Below are 26269 nucleotides of genomic sequence, written 5' to 3'. Positions count from 1 at the left end.
TACGCACTGCTTCTCTGACCCCTCCAGGGCTTCCCCTCAGGTGTAGGTCTGCAGGGCCCTGAGCTCTCGGTGTGCCTCCGGGAGCTGCTTGAGCTGGGTATGGCTTTCATTTGCTGCCCTACACCAGAGATTGACTCCAAAATCACATGGGGCCTGTGCTGGTGAAAAAGCCTGCCAGAGCCTGTGCCCACAGAAGCCTGAGATCAGTGCAGGCGTCCAGGCTTGGGAACCTGCTCAGAAAGGATGGCAGTGTGCAACAGAGCCTCTGCTGCCCTCCTCTCCCAGTGCTGCCAGTGCCATCTCCCACACAGAGCAGGATGTGCCCTCCCCTGTGCAGATTGCTACCTGTGCCCTTCTTAATGCATGACCATCCCCATGGGGACAGCTGCCAGTGCTTGTGCCCTGGAGACAGGTTCCAAAACTGGGGGAGCTGAGATCAGGAAAAGGGAATGCGAGGGGCTTCCCACAGGGAGGATGGGTGGGTGATGCCAAAGGGATGGAGTTGGGTATGGGTCCCTGCAGGCATGCCTAGCCCAAGAACCTTGCTCAGGGGCCTCAGCAGTGCCTCCTGCTTAGCAGTGACAAGGGCTGCCGGAACACCTCAATTCCCTCTTGTTTGTTGAACAGAAATGCCAGCCAACGCCAAGGAAGATCGGTCCTGCCTCCAGAAAGTACCTCAGATAACAGTGTCTACAGGGAACTCCAGCACTCCGCTCCCAAAGTCGTCTGCTCCATTTGAACAGGTCTCCACCACCCAGCTCCCATTTGAGCACTGTCCAGGTGGTGGTGATGCTCACCTTGAGGTCCTGCTGAATGCCCACAGCCCGCTGGGGAGAGTTGGTGAAATCACCCTGCTGAAGATGGGAGGAGAGGAGTCCCACTTCGAGGGGATGATAGAGGGGTTCTCCAGCAAAGCCGCAGATGAACTGCTCACATCCCAGGAGATTTTACAGACTCCCCTCTCGCCCATGGAAACGCAACTCTCCCCTTCCCCTGCTGATGGCTCCGGTTTACAAATGAGTTTCACCGAATCTCCATGGGAAACGATGGAGTGGCTGGACCTCACCCCCCCCAGCTCCGCCACTGGCTTCAGCTCACTCACTCCCGCAGGCCCCAGCATCTTCAACATTGATTTCCTGGATGTTACTGATCTCAATTTAAACACCAGCATGGACCTCCACCTGCAGCAATGGTGAATAGGAGGGCAGTGGAGGCAGAATACTGTGCGCCCACAGCAGCCAGCACAGTGTTTCCACCATGCTGGAGAACACGTAGGGCTAACACGCCACATTCAGGGGAAACTGGAGCCATTTTCCCAGCGAATAAACTTGTTTGAATTTTCAGTTACTGCAAACTGACAGCACAACAGCTCTGGTACTTCGTTTTCCTTCCACTGGCACATCTTCACAAAGGATACCAAGTGCCTTTATCAACACTCCTTTAGATTGACAGTTGTCTGTAATTTTGTTTTTGTTCTTTTTATCTTTCTCCTCCCAGTTTTAGCAGACACTCCCGTGAGAACTGGAGCAGCTCACGACAAAACCACGTGGTGAGGCGAGCTCACTCGAGAAGCAACAGGGAAGCAAGCACACAGAAGTTGCTGTCCTGCTCCCTCCTGCCATTTCGCAGGGCTCCCCTCAGCCTTGCCCAGGTCAGGAGGGCTGGGAGCAGAGAGGCATGAGGGCTCTGCCCAGCCAGGGCAGTGAGCCCCCTGTGTACAGCCAGACTCACCTTGTGCCCTTCCTCCTGCCCCCAAAGCCCCGGAGCTGTGCCGCCTCAGTCCCTGCACAACTGTATGAGCAAGCGAGAGATGGAGCCTACTGTGTTCATGGTGGTGCCTTGGGATGTTCTCAGACTGTCTGGGGGGCCGAAAGCCGAAGAGCTGTCCCAGCTACAGTCTGAGCTGAGTCAGGCTGCAGTCCGAGTCCTTGGAGCAGAGGTGTGGATGCTGGAGGCAGCCATTCAGGCCGCAGGTGCAGGTGTTGAAGGGATGTGGCATTCCGGTGGAGCTGGCATGGCTCAGCTCATGTGGTACAGATAAAGAGATGGGTAATGTGTTGTGGTCCAAGGTAGGAGCAGGTCATGTGGACAATACAGCACAGCTTTGGAGGGGCTGTCCCTGCAGAGCCGCAGTGTGGGGTAGCTTTTCACCACCCAGCAGGGCCATCAGGAGCAGCCCCCCTCCTGCACATGGGGCAGGGCTGAGCAGGCCCTCACAGGGCTGTGATTTTGTGTGAGCATCTGCTTTTGCTTTCTCCGCTCTCTGCCATCCAGAAGGCTTCCTTCTTCCCTTCTTCCTTGATCCTCAGCAGCGATTTTCTTCTCTCCTGAGTTTACTCCGGCATCACCCAGCTCAGAGCAAGGCTGTCTGGAGAACAGCTGTGAATCACTGAGCCTAGAGGAGCTCGTTCTTCTGAAGCCAGCGGAGATGGATGCTCTCCTGCAGTGATGCCTCCAGTTTGAAGTCACCAGCATTTCTCCTGCGAGTCTCTGTGCAATATCCTTCCTCAGGCTCCAGCGAGAAGGAGCCTTCGCTTCACTTCTTGGCAGCCACCAAAGAACTTGCTGCAGACTCTTTGACGGACACGTCGGCTTTGCAATTCTGGTTTTGCCAAAGTAAATATTGTTGCTGACAGAGATTGTTAAACTATTTACAGACTGAGTGTATTTAATATTTGTGTTACTGGAAGGACAGCGCATCGGTGACGCGGCGCTGTGAGGTGCACTGTGGGCTCACCATGCAGCCCCGCAGCCCCTGCGTCCCTGGCTCGTGGCGATGTTGCATGCTGTATAAAGAACACGGCGGTAGCTTTTAAGTCACTATTTAAAGCATCACTTTTCTATTGTACAAATGGTCACGGTGCACTGCTAGATAGACAATCACAGGTTGCGTTGGTTTTTTTTTTTTTAATTCCTTTTTATAAGGGAGAAATTTTTAGAAGCCGTTCCATGGAGAATATTAATAGCACTTGAATCAGAGTAGTGTTAGCTGCTACACTGCACCGTTGTACAGGGCTTTCCAGGTAACTTTCTCCTCTCAACAAATGTATTTCCTTATTTAAAGGGATGCTGTCAGCTTCGAACTTGTAAACAAGCACATTTCCTTACCTATGTTACCAGCAACACCTTCATTATTAAAAACCCCTTTGCCTTGCCGCTCTGCCTGCTCGCAGTCTCACGCTCGATTCCACCCACCTGGGGCAGGACAGCTATTGGCCCCCCAGCCCCCCACCTTCATTTGCCTTTGAAGGAGATGGATGAGGGATGGGTGTCCATCCCTCAGGACAAACTGATGGCTGCAGCATAGGACGGCTCAGGTCAGAGGACCCTTAAAGGTCAGATCGTTCCGACCCCTGCCGTGGGCAGTGTTGTCACCCACCAGACCACGCTGCCCAGAAAGGAAAATCTGTATTTGGAGATATGTATGCGACTCCTGCAGCCCTTCCCCTGTGTCTGTGGGTTCTCCTGGGTCTCTCTGGCTCAAATCCTCCGGACATAGGCACGGCCCTGTGCTCCCGGGGATCCTTCTCCCCTCACCCACTCATGACCATGTCCAGCTTTACCACACCTCTCCTCAATTCACAGTTTTCCCAGGATGCTTCCTGCCTGCCTGCAGGGGATGGACTTAAAATGTGGGATGATCCAGAGACACTGATCCAGAAAAGTGAACCAGAAAAGATGTAGGTGACGTGCCAGCTAGTTCCTGTGTGGCTTTTAATCTCTTAACCATACACTGCATAAAAAATCCCATTGTGATAAACTCCGTAGGCTGAGCTGAGCTCTGCAGCCCTGTGCCATGCCAACTCTGCATCGGGCTCCTACCCACTGCCCCGTGCCCTCATGCAGGGCAGTGCTGGGCTGCTCTGTGCCCGCTGCTCCACTGCTCCAGAGCCAGCACCCCTGGTTGTGCCCGCCTGGTTTTCCCACACAGCCCTTCCCAAGGGATTTAAGGCCCAGGGATTTTGCTTCCTGCTGTGGCCGAGCAGCAGATCCCATGATGTCCCATGCTGGGTTTTACAGACACCCTCTTTGTTTAAGGCTTTGTATAAGGCTTTGCTCTACCCCAGTGACATTCCTTTGTGAGCAGTGACCACCACCTCTGAGCTGCCTGCAGCTCTGGGCTCTCTGATCCCCCTGTGCGGTCATTTCAGGTCCAACCGATGTGTGTTTCACTAGGGGCACGGCTGGCTCTTCCTACACAGAGTAACTACTCATAATTGTTAGTTATTAGTTGCAAAATAAATACATAGCTGTGTGTTACATCACACAATTCTAAGAAAACTAAAACAAAGCAAGTAATGGTTGTGCCCTTGTTCGATAATTGTTGTTAGAGCTGAACGAGCCAAAGCAAAGCTCCCAGCTGGCCACAAGGAGCCCAGGTGCACTACAGCAGCAGAGGCCTCACAAGAGGCTGCTCAGCACTTCCTGAGCTGCTCAGCAGTAAGAAAGAGCTATCCAGGGACATGTGAACTTCTCCCACTCCATTGGATGAGTCCTTCCAAGCAATTCCCCTTCCTAGTGCCAAGCTGAGCCAGAGCAAGGAAATGGTCCCAGCACCTCTCACTGGAAACGCACTCTGAGCAAGCATTCTTGCAGGAACCAGGAACTGGCTGCACTTCAGGATGGTTTATACCAACATCTTGGAACTGGGATCAATTGCAAATGTCTTCAGGAAATCACTGTGATGTGGAGAGCCAGAATTGGGAGGGAGGGAGGCAGGAAGGAAGGCAGGAAGGCAGGAAGGCAGGAAGGCAGGAAGGCAGGAAGGCAGGAAGGCAGGAAGGAAGGAAGGAAGGAAGGAAGGAAGGAAGGAAGGAAGGAAGGGATGACACACAATCCTGGTGCAGGGAGTTAGAAAATTGGTCTGACATACACAGAAGGCTGAGGTACAGCAGCCTAATAAAACCATCACAGTTTTCTCCATGTTTTGGTATTGTTACTCCTAAAGCATCATCAATTGGTTGAGGTGTGTCTGCTGGCACAAGCAGCACTCTGGGTCCTACTTCTGCAGATCCCTGAGCTCTCAGTGTGCCTTCTGGTCAGCAGGATTAGGAGTGCTCATGAACAGCTCTGCAAATACGTGGTGGCCCTCATAAACACCCAACAACCTCTCAAGACAAACCATTTATAGCCAGTACATTGCAGAACTGCTTGGTGTGCTGCACATAGGTTTTCAATCCATTAGTCTGACGAGAAACCTGTCTTCCTTGGAAGGTCAGGCAGGACCTCCTCCCCTTCTCACAATATCCAGCCAAACACAAACTGGGGTGTTGCTGTACTATTTGGCTCCATCAAGGTGCATTCCCATCTGGCCAAGAGAGGAACTACCTCCATGGATGGCTATGGCAGCAACTTTTCCTCCCAGAAAGCAGAGAAAGAATTGAGGGATTTGGTGGGATGTGTGGGAGACAGTCCATGGTCCCATCCGACAGCCAGCTCTGTATTTTACTTCCAGTACAACAGTGGCACAGTGGCCACCAGAAAAGGGAGTTATGCTTCAGCTTCCATCTACACAGCCTTTAGCAAAATGGCAAAAGTCAGGAGCTGCTTTCTGTTCTTATTCACCAGAGCAGCCATTCCACCTTCCGTAGGGCCCTTCACACATTCACAGCAATGACCACACTTGGGGTTTGTGTCTAGATTCAGTGAAAATTGAGCTTTTTTCCAAAGTGGTGCCTGTGGGGGGAAGGCTGGTGAAGCAAAGATGAGTGGAAATGTATACAATACAACCCATAAGTGCTGCAGATAAAGTAGTCAGGGTGTCCGTGTCCATCCACACTGCTTACGTCCACGCAGAAAGGAGTTTGAACGCATCAAAACCTTGGAGTCTTGGAGTCCCATAGACACATCGTAAATGTCAATGAGCACAGTACCTGTTTCATGGGTGCTATATAGTACCTGATGAGGGTATCAGGAGTGCTTTAGCCCTGCACATAGGCATAAAGACGTGACGAAGTGGTATGAACTGTGAGACTGGGCCACTGTGCATGACAGCAGCCCTTGGTGGCTCCAAGCCTGCCTGGAAGTTAGAGCTGCTCCTCAGCCATGGCTGAGTACAGAAACTGGGGCAGCCTCCAGTCCATGCGATGGTACAGAGGGAAAGCAAGAGCTGAGACGTATGGACCTTGTTGGGTTATCTGCAGGAGGATTCCCAACTTCAGGGTTGGAGGTAGCCATTGTAGCCCACTTGTACCAGGAATGCTGGACTGGTTCAAGGCTCAGACCAACAGCAACAGCAGCAGCGCTCGGGCACAGGTCCTGTCCAAGACACAGAAGATGCATCTGGATGTGGGGTCAGAGGTTTCTCATCCCATGTGAGCAATGATGTGATGACAACAGCCCTTGGTGGAGGCAGAGAAGTCCAAGTGAGTCAACAGGAAAAAAGCTCAAGCGTGGATTCTATGGGGCAACTGGGAGAACCTGAGGTGACGACACAGTCCTTACATGCCACACAGCCACAGAGGGAAAGAGATCAGCGGGGTCCTCTGCATCCCGAAAAGCATGGGGATGCCCAGTTCAGTTCTGCCACGTTTCTTTCGGTTTCTTGTCCACTGATACAGCTTCCTCCAGAGCAAACCTCAGCACACAGAGGCAGCTGTTGGTGCAGAAGGAACAGAACTGATGTTTGTGGAGCTGGGAGGAGCTGGCCCTGCAGCATCTGACCTTGCTCCCCAGTGCTTGGTGGGTTTTAACTTTTGCCTATGAATCACTGAATCTGGAATCTTGGGTTATGGATGAAGAGTGGGGACAGCAAGCAGCCCAAAAATGTCCCAAGTATTGTGCTAGGAACAGGAACCTTCCAGAACAACCTTGATGTGTCAGAACCACAGAATTTATTTAAGCTGACAGACTTCAATCACCTCAAGTCTTTCTCGCTGTGTATCTCCAACGCAAGTCCTTCTCTGGCTCCACTGCCTGCCTTCCCTTCTCTTGACAAGATTGTCACCCTTCAAGTGAAGGCACTGGTGAGAGCCAATGCCAGGTTACTCCACCAGTCCCTAAGAACTGAGCTGTGATATGACCAACAATCACTGCCAGCATGCTCTTGTTCTTCTCTCAACAAAACCTCGGTCCCATCGAGTCAGTTTGACGTTACAGGAATGGACAGCCCCATTCCCCAACACTGCGTTCATCTCTGTGGGGTTGATTATGGGGTCCAGTTCTGCTCACTCACCTGGAAGGCTTCCAAGTCCTCTGAGGCCTCCAGGCACAGACCCGTATGCCAGCACCCAGAGGCTTGGTAGTAGAAATTACCCAGGACTCTTAAATCTGGATGCTGCAGACAGTGAGTGCTCTCCCATACATACAAGAAGCCTGCGAGGCCATGAGCATCGCTGCCCTCTCCCCAGGCTGTGGTGCAGCCACTGGCCCTCCTCACAGGGACAAGATGTCCTGAGCCACCTCTGCCCCTCCGCCTCCCCCAGAGGAAGGGCTAGAAGTCAGGGATTTCTCCGGCTTGTAACACATCTCCCCACTTATGCCTGACCTGACACAATGAAAATAACGAGGGCACGGTCGCATCCTATTTTTATTACAACTGACCTGCAGGCAAAAGGATAGAACTATTACATAAACACTCTGATCCATGTATAATATCTTAAATAGAGAAGGAAGTCCAACCAGGGTAAAATATTCTGAAGCTCTGTGAAGCAGTTATGTTCCTGAGCTCCATTTTACAGACAATAAGGCAACATCCCTGCACATCGTCTTTGTGATCATTTTTATACATCTTTTTTCCTATGGTACAAGAAAAAAAAAAAGTAAGCAGAGTACACAATGTACAGTTCTTTCACAGCTTCTGAACACTATACACTTATTTTTTTATAAAGATACAACGCAATAAATGGTGCACCCTTAATAGCTGAAATCGATGCATGTTAAACGTGTTCTGCACAGCGGTGCCACTGCACTGCGCACGCCTGACTCCGACTCATTACTGCTTTAGCCACGCTACGGACCGTGCTCCGATTTAACCACAGCACCGCTCACTGCAGGACATTCTGCTTTTTTTTTTTCCTTGCACAGCTCAGCGCTGCCCCACTGGCGCTGCAGGAGCGCTGCCCGGGTTCCGGGAACACCCAGCTTCAGCCGAGCGCAGCTGGAGACGCAGCGCTGTGTGCCCTCTGCCGGGTGCTCACAAGCGTGGCCTGGGCTCTGCGCTTCCCCAGCCGAGCAGCAGGGGCAGGATGCGCTGCTGGATCCTGCTGCATCCCGGTGGCACCGAAGTGCGAAGCCCCATCCGGGCAAATCTCACTCCTGCTGCTCTGCACATCCATCCCTCTGCCAAAGCTTCTCGTGGGCTGCTCGCGTTTTGGCAAAGTCGTATCGAGTGCTGAAAAGTGGACAATTCAAACTGGAAATCACAGCCTCCATTGGATCCCCAGCATGCTACTGCATGTCTGAGAGTTGCAGTAGTTCAGAGGGGTAAAAAAAAAAGTTTTCAGAACTTCAAAAATCATCTCTGAAAAAGATGCCAAATTTAGAAGATAAAATGACAGCTGATCTAATTCATCCAGTCCCAACCCCTGCCACGGGCTGGCTGCCCACCAGCTCAGGCTGCAGCGTGGCCTCAGGCACCTCCAGGAACAGGGCAGCCACAGCCCTGGGCAGTGCCATTCCAACACCTCGCCCGGTCTTGCTGGGCCAAATGAAAACCCAGGTGTTTGACCTCATCTCTGCTACCTTGTAAGGTTCTCAGCAAGGTTCACTTTAAAGTTCAACAACATGAGCTTCCCAGGGTATCAGCCAAAAGGCGAACAAGGCTTCCAACCAAGCAGAGCATCACATTTGCAGCAGTAAATGGGCACAGACTCAGCGTGGCAGGAGAGCCATCCTGCACAGTGCTGAGAAGGAACTGCTGAGCTCTGCCCATGTTAGGGACACACGGGGCTAGGAAGTGGCAGTGCTGCTGGCTGGGCTGTGGGCAGGGAAATGGAGCTAGCAGCAGAGCTGGGGACAGTGAAGAGCATGAGAAACATCGACTAGAAATCGCAGATGTTCGTTTCTGGCTCACTGAAACAGCCACAGACTTTGTGAATGGCACTTGTCGAAGTCAAAGCAAAGCCAGCTGGCGGTGAGTGCTGTGCAGCTATAAATCAGGTCACAAGCGGGTTAAATTCAATTGAGTAGTTTAATAATTCTTCAGATCAAAGGTCTTATCTTACCAGGTAACAATTTACAGGATGCCTAGTTAAGAGCGAAGAGTGGCTGGCTTGGTAAAAGGAGAAAGAATACATTATGTCCCATCTCTGAATAGTTTAATGTTAGCCTCTTTCAATGCGACATATTTTTGGTAAAGACATATTCACTATATTTAACATGATCTCTCTTTTAACAGGAAGTTCAGCTGAGCACACTGTCCCCAGAAAGTACGCTGCGACTGTAAAGCAACAGAATTTCATAGCAGTAAATCTATTGCACTTTGTGAAGAATAAAATTCTCCTTTGCCTTTCTAGCTCCAGAAGGCAAAGCATCTTGTTGGTTAAGCAAGTTCTTCTCCCTCCAGGCAAAGTCTCTTAATGTTCAGACAGACAACGCCTAACTTTTGTTTGTTTGCTTTTTATTATTACTTGAAACAACAATTGGAAGAATTTGAGAGAAAAATCTTTCCAGTAGCTGCTGAGGAGTCTCCAAGTTTTGAGTCTAGAAATGAATTTTAGGTGCTATCCAATCACAGTCAACAAATAAATGTACTTATTTCCACATTTCATGAATATGTCCACAAAAGAGCAGATGAGGTCTCTCTTTGACCAACACTAACACTGTGTGATCAGATATTACAGGGATGCACTTTATATGTGACAACAGTATACAGACAGGATGGAAATAACACCAATATTATTGCACATGGTGTTTGGGCGAGCATTAAAAACACTGCAATATGTGATGAAAATTCTTTACAGCTTGTTTTCTCTCAGCCCTTTTTCTAGAGTTTGACGTAGCAGCAATATCAATCAACATACATTGGAGAGCTGGGAGTTGCTGGCATTTGATCCAGGATTTTACAAACATAGCATGCAACATCCACTGTGCGTTCCTCATACATCAGAATGAAGGGATGTTTCTGGAATCAGATAGAGAAACAAGCAGGTTACTAAACTCGCCTTTCAGGCTGGATACCCCAGATACAAGCACAGCACATGGACTTGCCTGGTGCAAGACCCCAGTGCTTGGCAGTGAGTGCAGGACACCAGGACTTGGCCTGGTCCGTGGCTTTTTGCGTGTGAGGTATCCTTATCTTAAACACGCAGTAAAGAGGTGGGATGAGACTTCACGGGAGACACACTGAAATACTTTCATTAAAGACTTCATCATCAGCCTTTTCAGCAATGAAGAGACAGAGACAACAGGGAGACACGACCTGGAAGGCTGAACAAGAGGTGAGGATCCCAAAACAGTCGTTCTGAACTCTGATCCTCGGGTTTGCCCAGCACAGCAGCTGGGAAATAATGACATGGTAACTGCGGGCCAGGACACCAGGCAAACTCCCTTCCTACAATACCGACACCATCAGGCACCCAGGACAGGTTTCCCCCATTCTCTGCAGGCGTGGCTTCCCAATGCACAGAGTTCCATAAAAATACGTGGCTGCCAAGTGTGACTTATCCAACCCCAAAGCCCAGCCAACCACCTTCCTTCGCAGTGTAGCTCATAGATTGGAGGCAGTGGCGTGTGACAGCAATCTGACAGGGCTTCTGAGTGCCCCTGCCGAGACCTCAAGCCAAGGCAGAAGTTGCAGGGCACACCCTACATGTCTTACCCAATCCTGCACACTTCAGAGACCACATGGGTCAACTATGTCTGGTTAGAAAACCTACTCCAATATGGCACCTCCACCTTAACCCAGCTCCTAGGACTGGGTATTTATGGACAGACACCTACAATCTCGGCCATCATATGAGCCACACAAGCCTGACAGGGTGGCAGGGAGGCAGTGCTGTCCTACAGGCTGCAGAGCTAAATCTCCGCTTCCATCAGCTGAGAAGACACAAAGATGTGACCCAGCCCTGCTCTGTGCTGCGCACAGCCACAGCAGCTGGGCTCAGCAAGCATGCTCTGCACTCACCAGAAGCTCTTTGTACTTTGGCCTTTTGGACTCGTCCTTTGTAAGGCTAAAGAAAGCAGAAAGAGAATTAGGAAAAGGTAGGGCTGAGGTTACAGACATTAAACATACATTTTTACAGCAGATGATACTGAATCTACAGTTGTTGTGGAGGAACTGAGAACATCTCAAATCATTCAAGTCCAGGAACGTGGTTTTCTCCAAAAGTCACCCTTTCCAAGCTGCAAGTCATCACCAGACTCCCTCCGCATAGGGGTGGAGATCTAGCATGAGCACAGACCCATAGTGATCAACAAACCCCACTGAGGATGGGCCGAGGAGAGCTGCGAGCTAAACCACATTGTCGCCCCCAGGGCAGTGGGCAGACAGAGCTCAGACAACACTCTCAATAATGGGGTCGATTTTGGGTGGTCCTGCAAGAACAAAGAGCTGGATCGATGATCCTAACGGCTCCTTCCAACCCGACACATTCAGGGATTCCACCATTCTACACTGCAGCCTTGCCATGCAGCTGCCATCTCCCCAGCACAGGCGCAGCTCTCTGGCTCCTGGCCTGCAGCACGGGGCACAGCCGGGCTGTGGTGGGACAGCAGGAGGCAGCAGAGGCCACCAAAGGCCCCACAGCACTGGGCACACAGACACGGCCCGACCAGCCACCCGCTGCTCCCTCAACTTTCTAACATTAGCAGAAATAACCTTTTCTTGCAGATCTATCACAACCAGCACAGACTGCACGACTCCTCTGTCATTTTTCCTGACTCTTCACAGAAATAGAAATTATTAAATGCACATTCGTGGGGTGATGCCCCAGGGATCAGTGCCATCACTCACCACCAGCACAGCCTTTAGGAATAGTAGTGCTTCACCTGCAGGCTTACTAACATCAGCCTGTGCTTAACTCAAAGCTACTAAGAAAAATGTCTGTTACAGCGTTGCTATGAGGACACCATAAATATCCCAACAGAACTCTTCACAAAACTAGATTAAGCAAAAAACAGACTGAAAACTGTTCCATGCTCTGTGCACTGCGACTGTCCCAGAGCAGCAGGCCCTGGGAGCTGTGAATGGGTGGGAAGGACAAATGGACCAGTGAGACACTTTTCCAAACACTGCTGTTCAGCACAGATGCCATGCAGGTTCCTCTCTTGGGTCATCTGGAGCCAAATCCAACAGCATAAACAGGGGCAGGAGAGCAAGCTCTTGCTTTTAGCACCCTGTTACGACACTGCGACTCTACAGAGGAGTGTGTGGGAAACCTTCTATTGCCTGTACTGAATGTGGCAGGGGAAAGAAACACTGACTTTCTGATACATAGTTTTTCTGCACACAGTTTTTGTCTGAAAAATGAAAACCATTTCGATGTTTCATTTTCTGCAGTAAGAAGCTCTTATTACAGACACTTGGAAAACAGAATCTGGATTCTGAACACTCCTAATTCTGAAAGACAACACAATCCAAACCCAAACCCTGTTCCACTTTGAACCTGAACCCTTCACTTCTCTGGTGTACTGAAAATATAGAAAAAAGATCTCTTAAAAAGTAAAGAACTCAAAAACCTCCCATCACCTTCCAAAGAAGAGAAATGTGAAAATAAAATCCTCAACCCCCTGCTGGTGCAGGAACATGGAACCAAGTGTTGGCACATGACTTGACAAATACTTTGCAATGACAAAAAAATCCAACTCCAAGTGCTTTGAGTAGGTAACACTTACCACAAGTTGACGAAGTTGATGAAACTTGGGGAGAATTCCCTTTCCTCTGAGTTACTCAGCTGTGGTGGGTCTCCTTTTACTACCTGCGTCAACTGGTCAAACACACTGTTCCACTTGGGGTATGGGAATCGCCCTGTGGCCAGCTCATACTGCAAGAAGACAGTAACAGCAGCAGATAGGTTACACAATCCCAAGTCCTTTCAGGCTAACAAAATCTCTACAGGGAGCCTGAAGGCCCCAAAGGAAAATTAAGATGAGATTCTCCCTCTTATCTCCTATGGCTGAGAGTTCAGCTGAAAGACAAGGAGTTCTGCTACCTACATCATGACTGTGTCCTAACTTACCCAGCTAATATTTAACCCAGCTATGCTGAACTTTCATGTGGTCGATGTCTCTCCTCTACTGACTATAAAATGAACCAAGGGTCTTTTAAAGACACTTCAGAAGGTGAAAATAAAATCCTCCAGTCCCTTCCCAGATATCATAATAACCACCATGGAAAAGGGATCCCGAGAAAACAAGCATTTTAAAACGGCTGAAGGGAGGGCAGCCCATTGATAGAAGCTACTGACTCACTGCTTCTGATTTCTCTTCTACTTCACCACCCCGAGAATGGGAAAACTTCTCAAGCAATCAGTGTTTGCATTTTGCAGTGTTGTGGTTAGTCAGAAATCAGCAACTGGGAACCAGGATTAACTGACAAACTGCACAGCTGGATTACCCCAGACACCAGGGCTGTGAGAGGCTTACAAAGGCTGGGTGCTTCTTCTGCACCACCACGATCACCATCCCTCCTCACATCAGATTCTGAAGACCAAATTCATTTACAACCCAGCACCTCTTCCCAGCTCACATCTCTACCTCTGGCTATGGCTGCAGCTAAACGTACCCTCAGGGGTTCAGGCAAGCCATGTGCCTTGAAGGGATTTATATTCCTTCCGAGCCAGGAGGTGCCCAGTTCATAACATGCTTCACTGCAGCAGAGCCGGGCTTCACTTCGAGCACATTTGACAACAATCAGCTCTGTCACACTGCCAAGTGTGTGACACCCAGCAGGGAACTGCCTTGCAGCAGAGGGCCTGAGCCCTGCTCACTCACCAATGTAATCCCCAAGCTCCAGACATCTGAGCGGACATCATAGCCTTGCCTGGACGCACTGGGATCTATCCTTTCCGGCTGGAACAGAAAGAAGTAACATTCAAGCACTGCGCCACGCAGGACAGAACGAGACACATCTGCAAACTTGGGAAACAAAAGTTCATCCCACCAGGACAACATTCAACCCCAACAGAGAAACACCTCATGTCCCTGAAGGTGTTCCAGACCTGCAGAGATGTGGCACTGAGGAATGTGGTTTGGCCGGCATTGCGGTGATGGGATGGTGGCTGGATGTGGTGATCTCAGGGGTCTTTTCCAGCCTCAGTGACTTTATGATTCTGTGACGTCTTCATGTTATCAGGCCTTCAAATATCCAAAAGATCTTCCCACAGAAAACGTGGACAGCAAGGCGGACACCTGCACCCCAGAGTGATCAGGGAGCAGGACTTTCTCAATGCTTTGCATGTCATCTTTATGAGAATGCCTTTTTTATCACAAATGTAATAATTAAAATGCTAAAAGAAACAGGATCACATTCTGATTTGACTGCAAACAACAATAGAGAGACCTGAACTGTAATTCAATACTAAATTATCAGCTGCAAGAAATATTAGGAAAGCCCCGACTGCTCTGTGAGCTGCATTTCCATAAGATTTCACGACAGATGCATACTGATGAGCGCCATGCAACCAACAAAATCCCTTAGTGCAACCTCAAACTTCCAGTGGACCACTGCATGTGTGAGAAAACAATCAGGTCCCCACAGCAGCTCCCTAGCCCCAGAGCCCAAGGCAATTTTGGCTGCTCTGTCCTGCTGCTAGCTTTCCTCTTTGCCACCCTCTGCTTGCACAAAGCAGCCCCAAATGTGCTTCCAAACCTTTTCCTTTTCCTCACTCATTAGGATCTTCTCTAACAAGGGCACACACTGAGGTCACCAATCAAACTATCAAACATACCCCAAAGAGAAAGGGAAGAACTCTCTCCCAGTTACAATATCTGCTTTGAAACAGGCTGGGTTCAAATGCCCTGAATGCTGTCTTTCAGGGTCACAGAATCACAGAATCATTAAGGTTGGGAAAGACCACTAAGATCATCTGGTCCAACCATCAACCCACCCTTCCCATGCCCACCAGACCAATCATGGGCTGCCTGAAGAAAACGTGGGGCTTTGTGGGTTAACAGATAACAGCAGTGGGAAGGGAAAATGCAATCTAATATTCTCTGATGGTTTCGAGATGCTGGAATGGTCTTCTTGGATGGATCAAATAGTACAAAAGGAAATGTGTAAGAAATGGGTTAGAGGGCAATATTAGTGGTAGGTGGCCAGCTGGACGAGATGATCATAGAGGTCTTCTCCAACTTCTGTGACTCTGTGATTCTATTATTCTTTCCTGCCCTCTCAGGTCTGTATGTCGCCTTGTTTTCTTATCCTTTAATTATGATTTTCATTTGTTTTAACCTCATGTTTTAGATTTTCCCATTGATGGGGCACTGCTGGATGGATTTTTCAATAATACTGGTGGAAATGAGCATAGAGTAATAAAATTGGTAAAATTAAACTCTCTTGAATTATCAGTTCTTCATGTACTCACCTGGAAGCTCAGTCAAAATCTATCACATTTGCATTACACATAAACCCATGCTTCTGACTTCTCACAATCCAGAATTCTATCATACCTGGATAAGCACAGTCTTTTCATATTGGTTTCCCCATTTAAACAGTACTGAATCAAATTATAAGGAATTAACAGCTAACACAAACCCTTTCTTTTACAGGTGGAAAACAGAAATGTAAAGACAATTTTTCCAACATTTTGAACCTGAGATAGCAAGGAAAACATCCCAAAACAGTAGAAGGGATGAGGATTTAAATGGAAAATGTACTCTGAGATCCTGTCACTCATTGATTTGAGGGGAAGAAAGACAGATAGCCGGTGACCATTCAGGATTTGGATGCTCTTGGACATTTCAGGAAGCTACTGGAGATTTCAGCCAGAAGTAAAGCATCTAAAGGAGGAGCCAGTGGGTGCACAGAACACTGGTTCATATTCAGGCTGGAGAAGAACAAGAGGAACTCGTCCTTCTACTCTGCTCAGAAGTAACAGGTCCAACCAATCCAAAGTGCTCTCAGCGCGTTTCCATCAACAGTCCAAAAAGGAAATGGAAAATGCCAGCACAACAGAGGACAGAAGAATGTGGCATCAACAACATGCAGTGTGGAACCTTCTGCCACAGAAGAGTTTCTGGTGACTCTCTCATAAATCTCTCAAGGACGATGCTGTGTCTATCCTGTCCATTCTCAATGTCATGCTGTAGCTGCAACCCCCCCACAGCCTTGTCTGCCCACAGCTCCCACACAGCCCCCTCCGGCATGTCTGATCAGCAGACACACAAGAATAGCCTGACTCCAGCTATGAGCAATTGAGTCCCGGCCCAATGCCACGCCAGGGTACAGCACTGCTGGGACTGTGGCCCCATGACTCTACTGCTTTCCCTCTGTGCAAAGCTCTCCTTACCTCCATCCCTCCTGCCAGACCCTGGGGGCATCATGCTGCCTACCGGGTTCCAGCAGCAGGTGGGAAGATAAGATCTCTGAGGTCCCTTCCAGCCCGAACCTTTCCATGATTCTGTTCTATGATTCTGTAAGTCTGAAGTACCCACAGAGGGGCAGCCACCCCCCACGAACACACAGAGTGTGACGGAGCAGCAGGGACTTGGCTCTACATAGCCATGGCACAGCTAAAGGCAAAGCACAATGGACCAAAATAAATGCCCTGTAAATACAGAGCAAAAAATCCTGGGCATTTTCCATGTAGAGGACATGGGAGCAATCAGCACCAAGCACTCAGGGACCTAGGATGAGAACTGCAGGCAAACCTCAGTTCTTGCTGGATGTCTTGCTAATGCCAACTGCAAGCAAGGAAAGGAAATGGCCGGGACAGACCAAGCCCTGGATGTGCTGCTGACTGTGTGAAGAGGCAGAGTAAATACAGCACAGGGACAGCCTGACACAGGGCTCCCTTCACTTAGTGCCCACCTGAGCACCAGCATCTGCACTGACAAAAGAGCAGAAATGGGAAAAGCTGATGCTCCCCTCTCTTCCCAGCCCAAGATAAGCAGACACGTGCAATTTGGGGTGGGACACAAGAACAGATGCACATACAACTTGCTGCATTTCTCAGTTGTTTCATGTTGCTGAAGAACAAAACAGTATTCCTAGGAAAACAAAATTCTTGAAGCTCAGATTTGGATTTTCACTAGTTAAATAATCAGGGAATTTCTATCCTACACACGCTGCAAATTCAAAACTGCCTGCATGGCACGAAACTGTACTTAACACATCCTTATTTGCTACTTAAACCAACACGTTCCCAAAGTAGAAGACAATAAAAAGGTTACAAGGAGTGAAGAACTACCAGAAAGCAATCCGTGGAATCCAAAATACAGAACAGAACTGACAGGATGTAAATGCTCCCTCCTCTTCCACCACAGAAACACATGGATGTGAGCTGAAGCTGCCAGCCTCCAGTGCAGCCCACCTGCCCTCAACACAGCAGCACGCAATGAGAAACACTGGACGTGAAGCCCAGGGACTGCCCTGCCTTTGGTGGATGATGGGAGCAGGTAAAGCCCTGCACATCTGGAAGCTGCATGTGACGGCTGCAGATTAGAGCTGTCTCTGCCAAATTCTGCTACACAGCATACAGTGAGCTAGCTACAAGCCAGCAGCCAGAACTAATAGACCTCCACGGCTCCAACAGTGACTGGATACAAGTTTTGCATGCAAGAGACAGAGCTCCCCAGCACACTTTTCTGCTGCTTTGTTAACCAGCGGATCAAATATGTTTGTGTTTAGGCAGTGCTCCAGAAAGTGCTGTTTTCCCAGCGGTGATAACCCCATCACCACGGCTTTCTCATCAGCAGGGCTGTGCCCTGCGAGGGCTCAGTGCTCACAGGGAACCACGTGTCACTGTGCAGAGTCACAGCAGCCACAGGGCAGCTGAACAGCTGCCTGTGGGGCTGTGCAATAGCAATGGAAACCATCTTTAGGAGCATAAATAAACAGTTTGGGAAATTCTTCTGCTGTTCAGTAAAGGAAAATGCTGCCACTCCCTTTTCACGTTGCTGTATTTCTCAAGAATATTCCTGCAGCAAAGAGCAATTTGTTCTTCCTTTACGGCTCTCCCTGCACGGGCCTCACACAATTGGTTGTGTTGGAGTTGGAGCAATGGCCAACCTCAGTGAGAGCCCAGGCGGAGGGAAGCAGTGTGCTGAGCAGGGCAGCAAGGGAGCACTGACCTGCTGGGCTCCCAGACCTGCTCCTCTGCTAACTCCTCCAGAGCGCCAGCATGCAGACTCACCTGCTCACCAACACCTCCAAATGTTTTATTCCACAAAGGAACTCCTTCCTTGGCCTCTCCCCAGGCTGGGCTCACCCTATGGTTAGGAGGGCCCTCATCTCTCACCTCCCCAGAGCATGCTCACCTGGCTAACCTCCTAGACAAGGGGAAGCCCTGCTGTGCAAGGTGTCTGTGCCCAGAGCCCTCCCTGCTGCCTCCTGAGCAGAGCTGGGTGCCAAGCAGCAGCCCTGTACAGAGACACAAAGCAGCACCCAGCTGCTCCTGCTGGTGCTGCTCTGCAGGATGACTCGGGGCACTCTATGAGGTGACATTGAACTGTGCTACTGGCTGCTAAAGAGTTGAGGTGTCTAATTTCATTTGGATCTTGATTTTTATGTGCAGTGAAGCCCAATAAGCTTCCTGGATCTCCTCAGAGGCCTGAGGGCTCTCAGAAGGTGACCTCAGTGCTGCATAAGCCTTGCTCTAAGAACACAAATGTGAGTCATCCACACAAGGAGTGAGACAACACAACCACATTTTTCTCAGGTTATACCCTTCCTGCCCATCAGGTGGCTGATGAGAAAGTGATTAACTCTTTCTTTTCTCTGGTCTGTATGGCAGAGCCAATCACTACAGGGATCACAGATGGCTTCATTTGGAAGAGACCTTAAAGATCACTTACTTCCAACCCCCAGCCATAGGCAGAGTTGTCAGCCACCAGCACAGGCTGCCCAGGATCCCATCTGACCTGGCTTTGAGTGCCTCCAGGGATGGGGCACCACATTTCTGGCAGGCCGTGCCTCACTGCCCTGTAGGACCTGCAGCATCCCGCGCAGCAGCCCATGCTGCAGCAGGAGGAGACCATGCTCCTTGGCCATAGTGTGACATAGCAGAGCAAAGGCAAGATGGTGTGATGAGTGGAACAGCTGAGAGGGAAGCAGAGAACACAAATTATTCTGTTTTTGTTGGTGGGGGTCATGGACAAGCAGCTTCTTCCTGTTTCTCCATTTATTATCTCTAGGATAGAAGTAGTAGCACTGGGTTCTACACCTTTTCTACATCTACGGATGAATAACACTACATAAGAGGTAATAGGAGCTTTATCGACACAAAGAAAGATTGCAGCCAAAATATTCATCCACGCTTTAACTTTTTAGTTCAGACATTCCTTCCCAAATCCCCTCTGTTCTTTGATTTCCTGCTCCTCCCCTCTCCCAGGTCAGCCACGAAGCCTGTGGCTGCACAGAGATTATCAGGAGAGATCATGTTTCTAGAGAATGGCCTTTCCTCCCCTCCCATTTCCTTTACGTATTTACTCCGAGAGAATGTTTCATGTAAAAACTTCTCCAGCAGCATTTCCCAGGTGGGACGCTGGTTTCCAATTGCAGGGGATCACCATCTCCTCCCACTGGCTTTCCTAACAGAGCTCCTCAATCTCAGCAGCAGGAAGATCCCAGGGCAGAGGACAGGTGGCCAGGGGCTCTCACCAGGCACAGAAAGATTGGAAGGAAGGTTTATGAATCCAATGGGATCCTGTTGGGGTTGACACCATACATCCTTTGTGACCTTCACCACCTTGTTAAAAATGGTCATTGTGTACTAAAGAACTGTGAATAAAGAAGCATCAATAATTTGCATTAGCAACTGGCTTCATTGAGAGTGTTCAGGAGTTTAACTTCCTCATGCTCTTAAGAGGACCAATGCAGTGCAAAAGACAGCATTTATAACAGGACCTCAAAGGTGCCTTGCCTTGGTCTACAGCTAACATCCACCAGAAAATACAAAATTCAAGTTGTTAAATTGTGTGTAGTATTAAAATATCGACTATGTGATATGTAAGTGCTCCTGAAGAGCAAGTGTGATTTGAGCTGCTTGCTAAGCTGGGTTCTGACTGCATGCTGACTCATCCAAACAGAAACAGAAAAAGCAGCGCTCAGAGGTGACAGACAGCATCCTAGAAAAGGACAGGGGAGCATGAAATCCCAAAGAAGCACCATCATTAAAGGTGTGTAGCTGGGCAATGCTCTCCTTATACGATCCACTGCTGGGGTTCCACACTGGGGTCTATGTTTGTAAAAGGATACTGAACACCAAGAGGGAGTACAGCATAGCCACAGAACACAATCCAATCTGTCTCAAGGACATAAACTGCTCAGCCTCTTTATCCCCTCAAAGAACAGCTTAAGAGGTGACTGCCTCAGTCAGAAAGTACCTGCTGGGGAGAGAGGCCGTGGCAAGGGAAGGACTTCTTAATTCTTTAAAAAAGTAGAAACAAGAGGCCACAGTCATCCATGGCTTCCAAGAAACTTCACTGGGTTAGCAGGGTTAAGCTCTGGAGAGGCAGCATTTTAGAGGGCTGGAAGGTGCTGTTTCAGCACAGTTAAGAACTAATTTCATCCCAGAACTTCTAGATGACTGCAATTGTGGTGTGGATGCTCTTAAGTCCTTGAAATAATTGTGAAAGACTGAAATGCAGGGAACCCAGTTATTTTTTCTCAGTATTAATGTGAAACCACAACACAGGCTTTCAAGATACACAGGAAAAAAGGGAGTCCAGCAAAAAAGCAACACAATGTGAAGATTTCTGATCCTGGAGAACTGCACAGGCCACACTCAGCTGCACCTAAACCTCAGTGCCAGGGTGACTGCTGGAACTGTCTGGTGCAGCCGAGCAGCTCCCACAGCCATGCAGGACACTGCTGCTCTCAGCAATGGGACACTGCCATGTCGTCCTGCAGCAGGATGCCTCCCTGGCCTCAAACACAAGAGCAACAGGAACCAAACAGCTCAAAGACAACAGGAGAAGCACAGCTGTGGACCTGGGAGCTGTGTGACCCTTTCCTTCTCCCCTTGATGCCTCTCCCCACAGCAAAGTACCCACACCTCTCTGCAGCACGCTCAGTGCCGCAGTGCTGCTGCTCTGCACAAGCTCTGCCCTGCATAACGTAAGGAGCTAAGTTTGGACAGGAGAAGTCCCACGCTGGGCAAACCTCATGGATGATTTTAGCTTATGAATGAGTAAGCAGAGGCATGTTCTCAGCTGAAACCACAGAAGCATGTGGGTGACATCAGCAGCACACGAGAGGGGAGGGCTGTGCTCAAAGCTCAGCATTACCCGTGCAGCGCACAGGGATGGTGTTGCACGTCTCTCTGCTTCCCTTCAAATCTGTTTTCTGAGCCATGAAATGATGGCTGAGTGCCAAGTTTGAGATTCAAAAGGAAAAAATGAAACGAAAAGATAAACAAGAAATCCAACGCACACAACACCGATCAGGAAAATGGAGGATTTCAGCTGCACAAAGTCAAACCAGCAGGCTGCCTGTTCAGTTAAATGAATGACAAAGCCCAGTGAAAACCTGGGCGCTGGGTCAGGAATGTGAAGCTAAACCCAGGTTTCTGCCCATGCCATCCCAGCCCCACAGCCCTCCTCCTGCACCCACAAAGAGGCCACAGAGCTGCACAGAGACAGCCCTGCTGCCCGCCTCAGGAATTCCTCCTTTTCTGTGCATGGCCAAGCTGTGTGCAAGCTCTTAGCATGTGGGGATGCAGCCCCCAAGGCCACAGAGACAGCAATGCCACCTCAGCCAAGGAAGAACAACACAGGGTGCCTGTGCCTGGCTGCAGCAGCAGCTCCAGATGGAGCCAGGAGGTCTGGCAGGAGGACCCAGGGACAGTTGTGTCTGTCCTGAGAGAGGTCCCAAAGGAGTGGGACAAGGCAGGACATCGGAGCGTGGATCCCACATCCATAGCCCAGCTGCTTCCAGCTTGGTCTCATCACTCCCCTCTGACGCAGAAATTGGGATCCATTGGGCATTAAAATGGGTGAAAGATGTTAATGCTGCAGACTGTCACCTTCAGCATGGCACCTCTGCAGGCCAGGAGCTGTGGCAGGAGACAAGGCATGGCTCACCAGGGAGGCAGGGCCACCCGCCAGCACCCTGGGCACTGCTGCCCCAGGCACACAGCTGGAGGCTGGACTGGAGGGGCTGACATTGCAGTGCAATGAAGCTGATTGAGAGCTGCTCCACACTGACAGGGCAACCAGGTTCTGCTCCCCCACAGAGCCCTGCTCACATCCCTCTTTTGTGCCACCGTTCAGGCTCTGCACCTTCTCAAAAGCCAACTGCATTAAAATGCCATCTCCTTTTGAGAGGGCTTGCTTTCTTACTGCTGATCCTTGAACTGGCTCTCCATGGCTCAGGGGAACAACGAAGCAGAAGAGCAGCAGCTGGCAGGATCAGGGCTGGCACCAGCCTGCAAGCCCAGCATGATCACAGTGCAAAACCTCACCTAGAGCAAATCCACAGTGCTGGCAGCACAATGGGTCTCAGGAGGGCTCAGCATCGTGCTTGCCCACAAAAACTGCCCTGAGGACCAGCTATCCTGGGATGACAGTGGTCTCCAACCTTTCCCTTCTTTCTTTCAGAGAACACAAGGCATATTCACTCCTTCTTTCAATGCAATGACCACATGGAAATTCAAAGTCAAAAGCAAAACAACTTTTCCAGAACTGGCAGCTCCAAGGCTGACATGCTGCGTTCCACGACAGCTCCAACCATTTTGGTTCAAACACAAAGCACTTGCTTGGCAGCTGGATGTGGCTCCTGCTGCCCAATCAGCCCACTTCCAGTCAAACCGGCAGACGTCCAACGTTACTGTTATCAGTGGCTATTTGGGGATCTGGCTCCAGTGAACACAGTGTTATCAGGCTCCTCTGATGGGCAAGTGCTCATGCTACAAGAACTACTGAAAGTGCCAAAGGCCGAGCAGGCAACATGCTCTCATCATCACGGAGCATGGTCCAGCACTCCTCATCAGACTTACCCTGGCTGAGCGCAGGCACACAATGGAAGCCTAGCTAGCACCCTTCACCTATTTCACATTGAAGCCAATTATTTACCCTTCCAAATGAGCGCGATGGGGGCCTGACTCACTTCCAGGTAAATTTGGCATCACTACAGCATCAGCCTTTGCTGCCACAGAGAAGGAGCTGGCATTTGTGTCTGCTTGCTGGGGACATCTCCCCGTTTCCCAGGCTTCCAGTACATGGGAATGCACAAGGACTTGGAGAGGAGTCACTGAGTCGGAGAGAAGGGAAGAGGCCAGCAGTCTCCCACACCAGTTGCCAGCTGCTGGCTCATCCCACAAACCATACACCATGCCAAAGCTCTTATAAACACAACTGAAACATTTTTCTCATTTAAAAATCCAACCCACTCTGGAATTGGTGATAGAAGTGCACAAAGAACACAGTGCATATGGAAAGGGAGGGAGATCAAGAAGTATTATTGACTCACCCAAGTCCCAAGGGAAATGAAGAAGCACAGCTATTCACAAACACACCAATAACTGTCATGTAGTAATTAAACCAATAGTTTGAGCAAAGTTGACTATCTACCCAAAATTCTAAGCAAAAGCAAAAGGAATACGAATTCTCTTACTTATAGTCCACTGAACTTGTAAGGGAGGGACAGGGGGTGAGCAAGACCCCTATATACAGAACTGACACCTCAGAGAATAGGGGAAAGTCAACAGTATCCCTAACTCCACAAGTGATGCAATCAGAACTGCCTAGACAGGGCAGTAGGATGCCTGGGAGCAAGGTATCACAAACCCTGCCCCAGCTCCTTCCCACCCTGGGCCCTCTGCTTTAGCATCCTAAACCCCATCAGCGCAACAGACTGAGCAGCTCCAACTGGTTTTCTTCCCTCCAAGAAAATGCAGACACTTGTCAAAAGGAGACATGCCCCTAACTCTCTCCAGACCACCCAGGTCTTCAAACAAAGCTCCCCATTTCACTAAGTTAGGTGGTTCTGGAACTTGCACACCAAGTGGTCTCCAAAAACAGATTTCATCAATTCCAGCCAGCTCAAATACTCAGAAACTCAGGCTCCTGTTTGCACAGATCAGAATTAGGGCAAACAGGTTTTCCTGGGACACCACAGTCAGACAAAAGCCATGTGAGAGTAGTTAGCCAGACCAGATGGGAATTATACTTTCAAAGGGAGAGATTACTTTCTCTTGAACTTCTGTAGATAAGACAGTTCAGAAAACACAGTATTTTTCAGCATATAGAGGCACAAGGAGTTACAGTTCCGCTGGAATTAGTTACGTTTATAGCAGCAAACAGCTCAGACACAAGCCACTCCTCAAACTCAGGTAAAACCCAAGAATACTTTTTCAAAGCAGCCTGATGTGCTGTGTATTTGAACTCTCAGACAGCTCTGAAAGTCACAACCACAGTGCTTATCACTGGGAGTACGAGGGAAACAAACAGAGCAGGACAGACTCCCAGGAGCCGCGGCTCAGAGTGAGCGATTTCCATGCAGCTGCTACCACTGCTCTCCAGAATTACATTCTCTTGGAATTAAATTATGGCACACTTTGGAAATAAAGTGGTTTTTTCAAAAATCACTGCAATTTTGAACGGCATGGATAAAAAATTTGTTGGATGGTTGCAGCCAGAGTGTTGTTGTCAATGGCCCTATGTCCAGGTGGAGGCTGGTTACGAGTTGTGCTCCCCAGGGATCTGTCCTGGCAGCAGCACTCTTCAACGTCCTTATCAACGACGCAGACAGAGGGACTGAGTGCATCCCCACCAAGCTGAGTGGCGCACTTGATACAACAGAAAGAAGGGATGCCATCCAGAGGGATACGGACAGGCTTGAAAAGTGGATACGTGAGAATTTAATGAGGTTTAATAAGGCCAAGTGTAAGATGTTGCACTTGAGTAGAGGTAATCCCATATATGAGTACAGGCTGGGAGAAGAACCCACTGAGAACAGCACTGAGGAGGACTTGGGGGTCCTGCTGGACAAGTAGCTGCACGAGCCAGCAGTGTGCTCCTGCAGCCCAAACAGCCAAGAGCACCCTGTGCTGCACCAGCAGAGGGCTGGTGGCGGTGGGCAGGGAGGGGACCGTCCCCTGTTACTAACTGTGCTTACTCTAGAGTTGCTTCTCCTGGGCAGGGAGTGCTTATCGCCCGTGAACCAAGCCGGCACTTCGGGCAGACGCTCTGAGCCAGGCCTGGTGAAGATGGTCAGGAAGCTGCACAGCCCACAGGCACCCAGCACCCAGCTCAGCCCCACTCACCGCCATGTACGGCCGGCACCCTGCATCTCGTGTTTTGGCAATGGAGTCCACAAGCTGTCCACTAATGCCGAAGTCACAGAGTTTAATATTTCCATTTCTGTCCAGAAGAATATTGGAAGGTTTGATATCTGTAAGGGAAGGAAATTTAAACTGTTAAGTCTCAGCTGGAGGCTTCCATTTCCCAAAGGGCAGCTGCAGAGAATCAGCACCAATAGTGACTGCTGCACATGGCCCCTGGCTGTGCTCATGACCACTGAAGGTCCAACCAGCAGCGACAGGAGATGGAGTGAGCCACCCAATGACCCTGAAAGCCCAGTACAACAGTCCAACCCCTGCTTGGTATGGAAAAAATGTGGATGAGAGGGGCAAGGAATCAGCCACCAACCCCTGAGATCACAATGCAGAATCTGTACTGCTCCCCATGCTCCCAATTGTGACATGGCCTGTGCTATTTACACTGTGACTTGATGCAAAGCTTGCTTCAAATTCTTGCCATTAGCTCTGTAGGCAAGAAGAAGAAAATACATTAACTTACCTCTGTGAATGATTTTCAAGTTTTCTTTTAAGTGGTTTAGTGCTTTCACAGTCTAGGAAAAAATACAGATGAAAAATAAGCAGATGTCATGAAATTCCTGTGATTATTCAACTTCTGGAGTTCCAAGAGCAGGGGAGAAAAACACTAAATACAAAAAGGCATGAGTGCTGCAAATAAACTATATGATTAAAACATTTTTCTCACAATTTTTCCTGCAAACAAAAGGTGATATTAAAAGAGGGCAAGTAACACTTCAAAATAGGAAAGCAAGAGATGAAGTTAAGTAATTTCTGACATTAGTTAAATTAAGTAAGAACTTATTTTCAGCCCTGTGCTGTACCTTTTCCATAAGAAACAAATGCCCTATTCTGCTGTGCCCAGGCCCTTGCCTGAGCAGCAGCTCCTCATCTCAGTGGTGTGAGGAGCTGCA

At 49.4% G+C, this 26269-nt stretch overlaps 2 protein-coding genes across 19 annotated transcripts in view; one reads left to right on the top strand and one right to left on the bottom strand.

Annotated features, from left to right (window-relative positions):
• The window catches only part of MYOCD (myocardin), a 221651-nt gene extending 218495 nt beyond the window's left edge, over nt 1-3156 (top strand). For all 12 annotated transcript variants that reach the window (XM_052688156.1, XM_052688160.1, XM_052688154.1 and 9 more), the window contains one exon: nt 628-3156. In XM_052688156.1, the coding sequence (XP_052544116.1) occupies nt 628-1196 (569 nt within the window). In that variant the 3' untranslated portion in view covers nt 1197-3156. The remainder of the gene's footprint in view (nt 1-627) is intronic.
• Nucleotides 3157-9111: 5955 nt separating this feature from the next.
• MAP2K4 (mitogen-activated protein kinase kinase 4) overlaps nt 9112-26269 on the bottom strand; it is an 84503-nt gene continuing 67345 nt past the window's right edge. For all 7 annotated transcript variants that reach the window (XM_052688181.1, XM_052688183.1, XM_052688186.1 and 4 more), the window contains 6 exons: nt 25840-25891; nt 25305-25432; nt 13873-13950; nt 12775-12923; nt 11066-11111; nt 9112-10063 (listed from right to left, as the gene is read on the bottom strand). In XM_052688181.1, the coding sequence (XP_052544141.1) occupies nt 9950-10063; nt 11066-11111; nt 12775-12923; nt 13873-13950; nt 25305-25432; nt 25840-25891 (567 nt within the window). In that variant the 3' untranslated portion in view covers nt 9112-9949. The remainder of the gene's footprint in view (nt 10064-11065; nt 11112-12774; nt 12924-13872; nt 13951-25304; nt 25433-25839; nt 25892-26269) is intronic.

This window comes from Tympanuchus pallidicinctus, unplaced genomic scaffold, assembly GCF_026119805.1.
Source record: "Tympanuchus pallidicinctus isolate F22 unplaced genomic scaffold, pur_lepc_1.0 scaffold23, whole genome shotgun sequence".
Taxonomy (NCBI): domain Eukaryota; kingdom Metazoa; phylum Chordata; class Aves; order Galliformes; family Phasianidae; genus Tympanuchus; species Tympanuchus pallidicinctus.
Note: the sequence above shows the minus strand (reverse complement) of the source record. Positions and strands in the feature narration are given on the sequence as shown.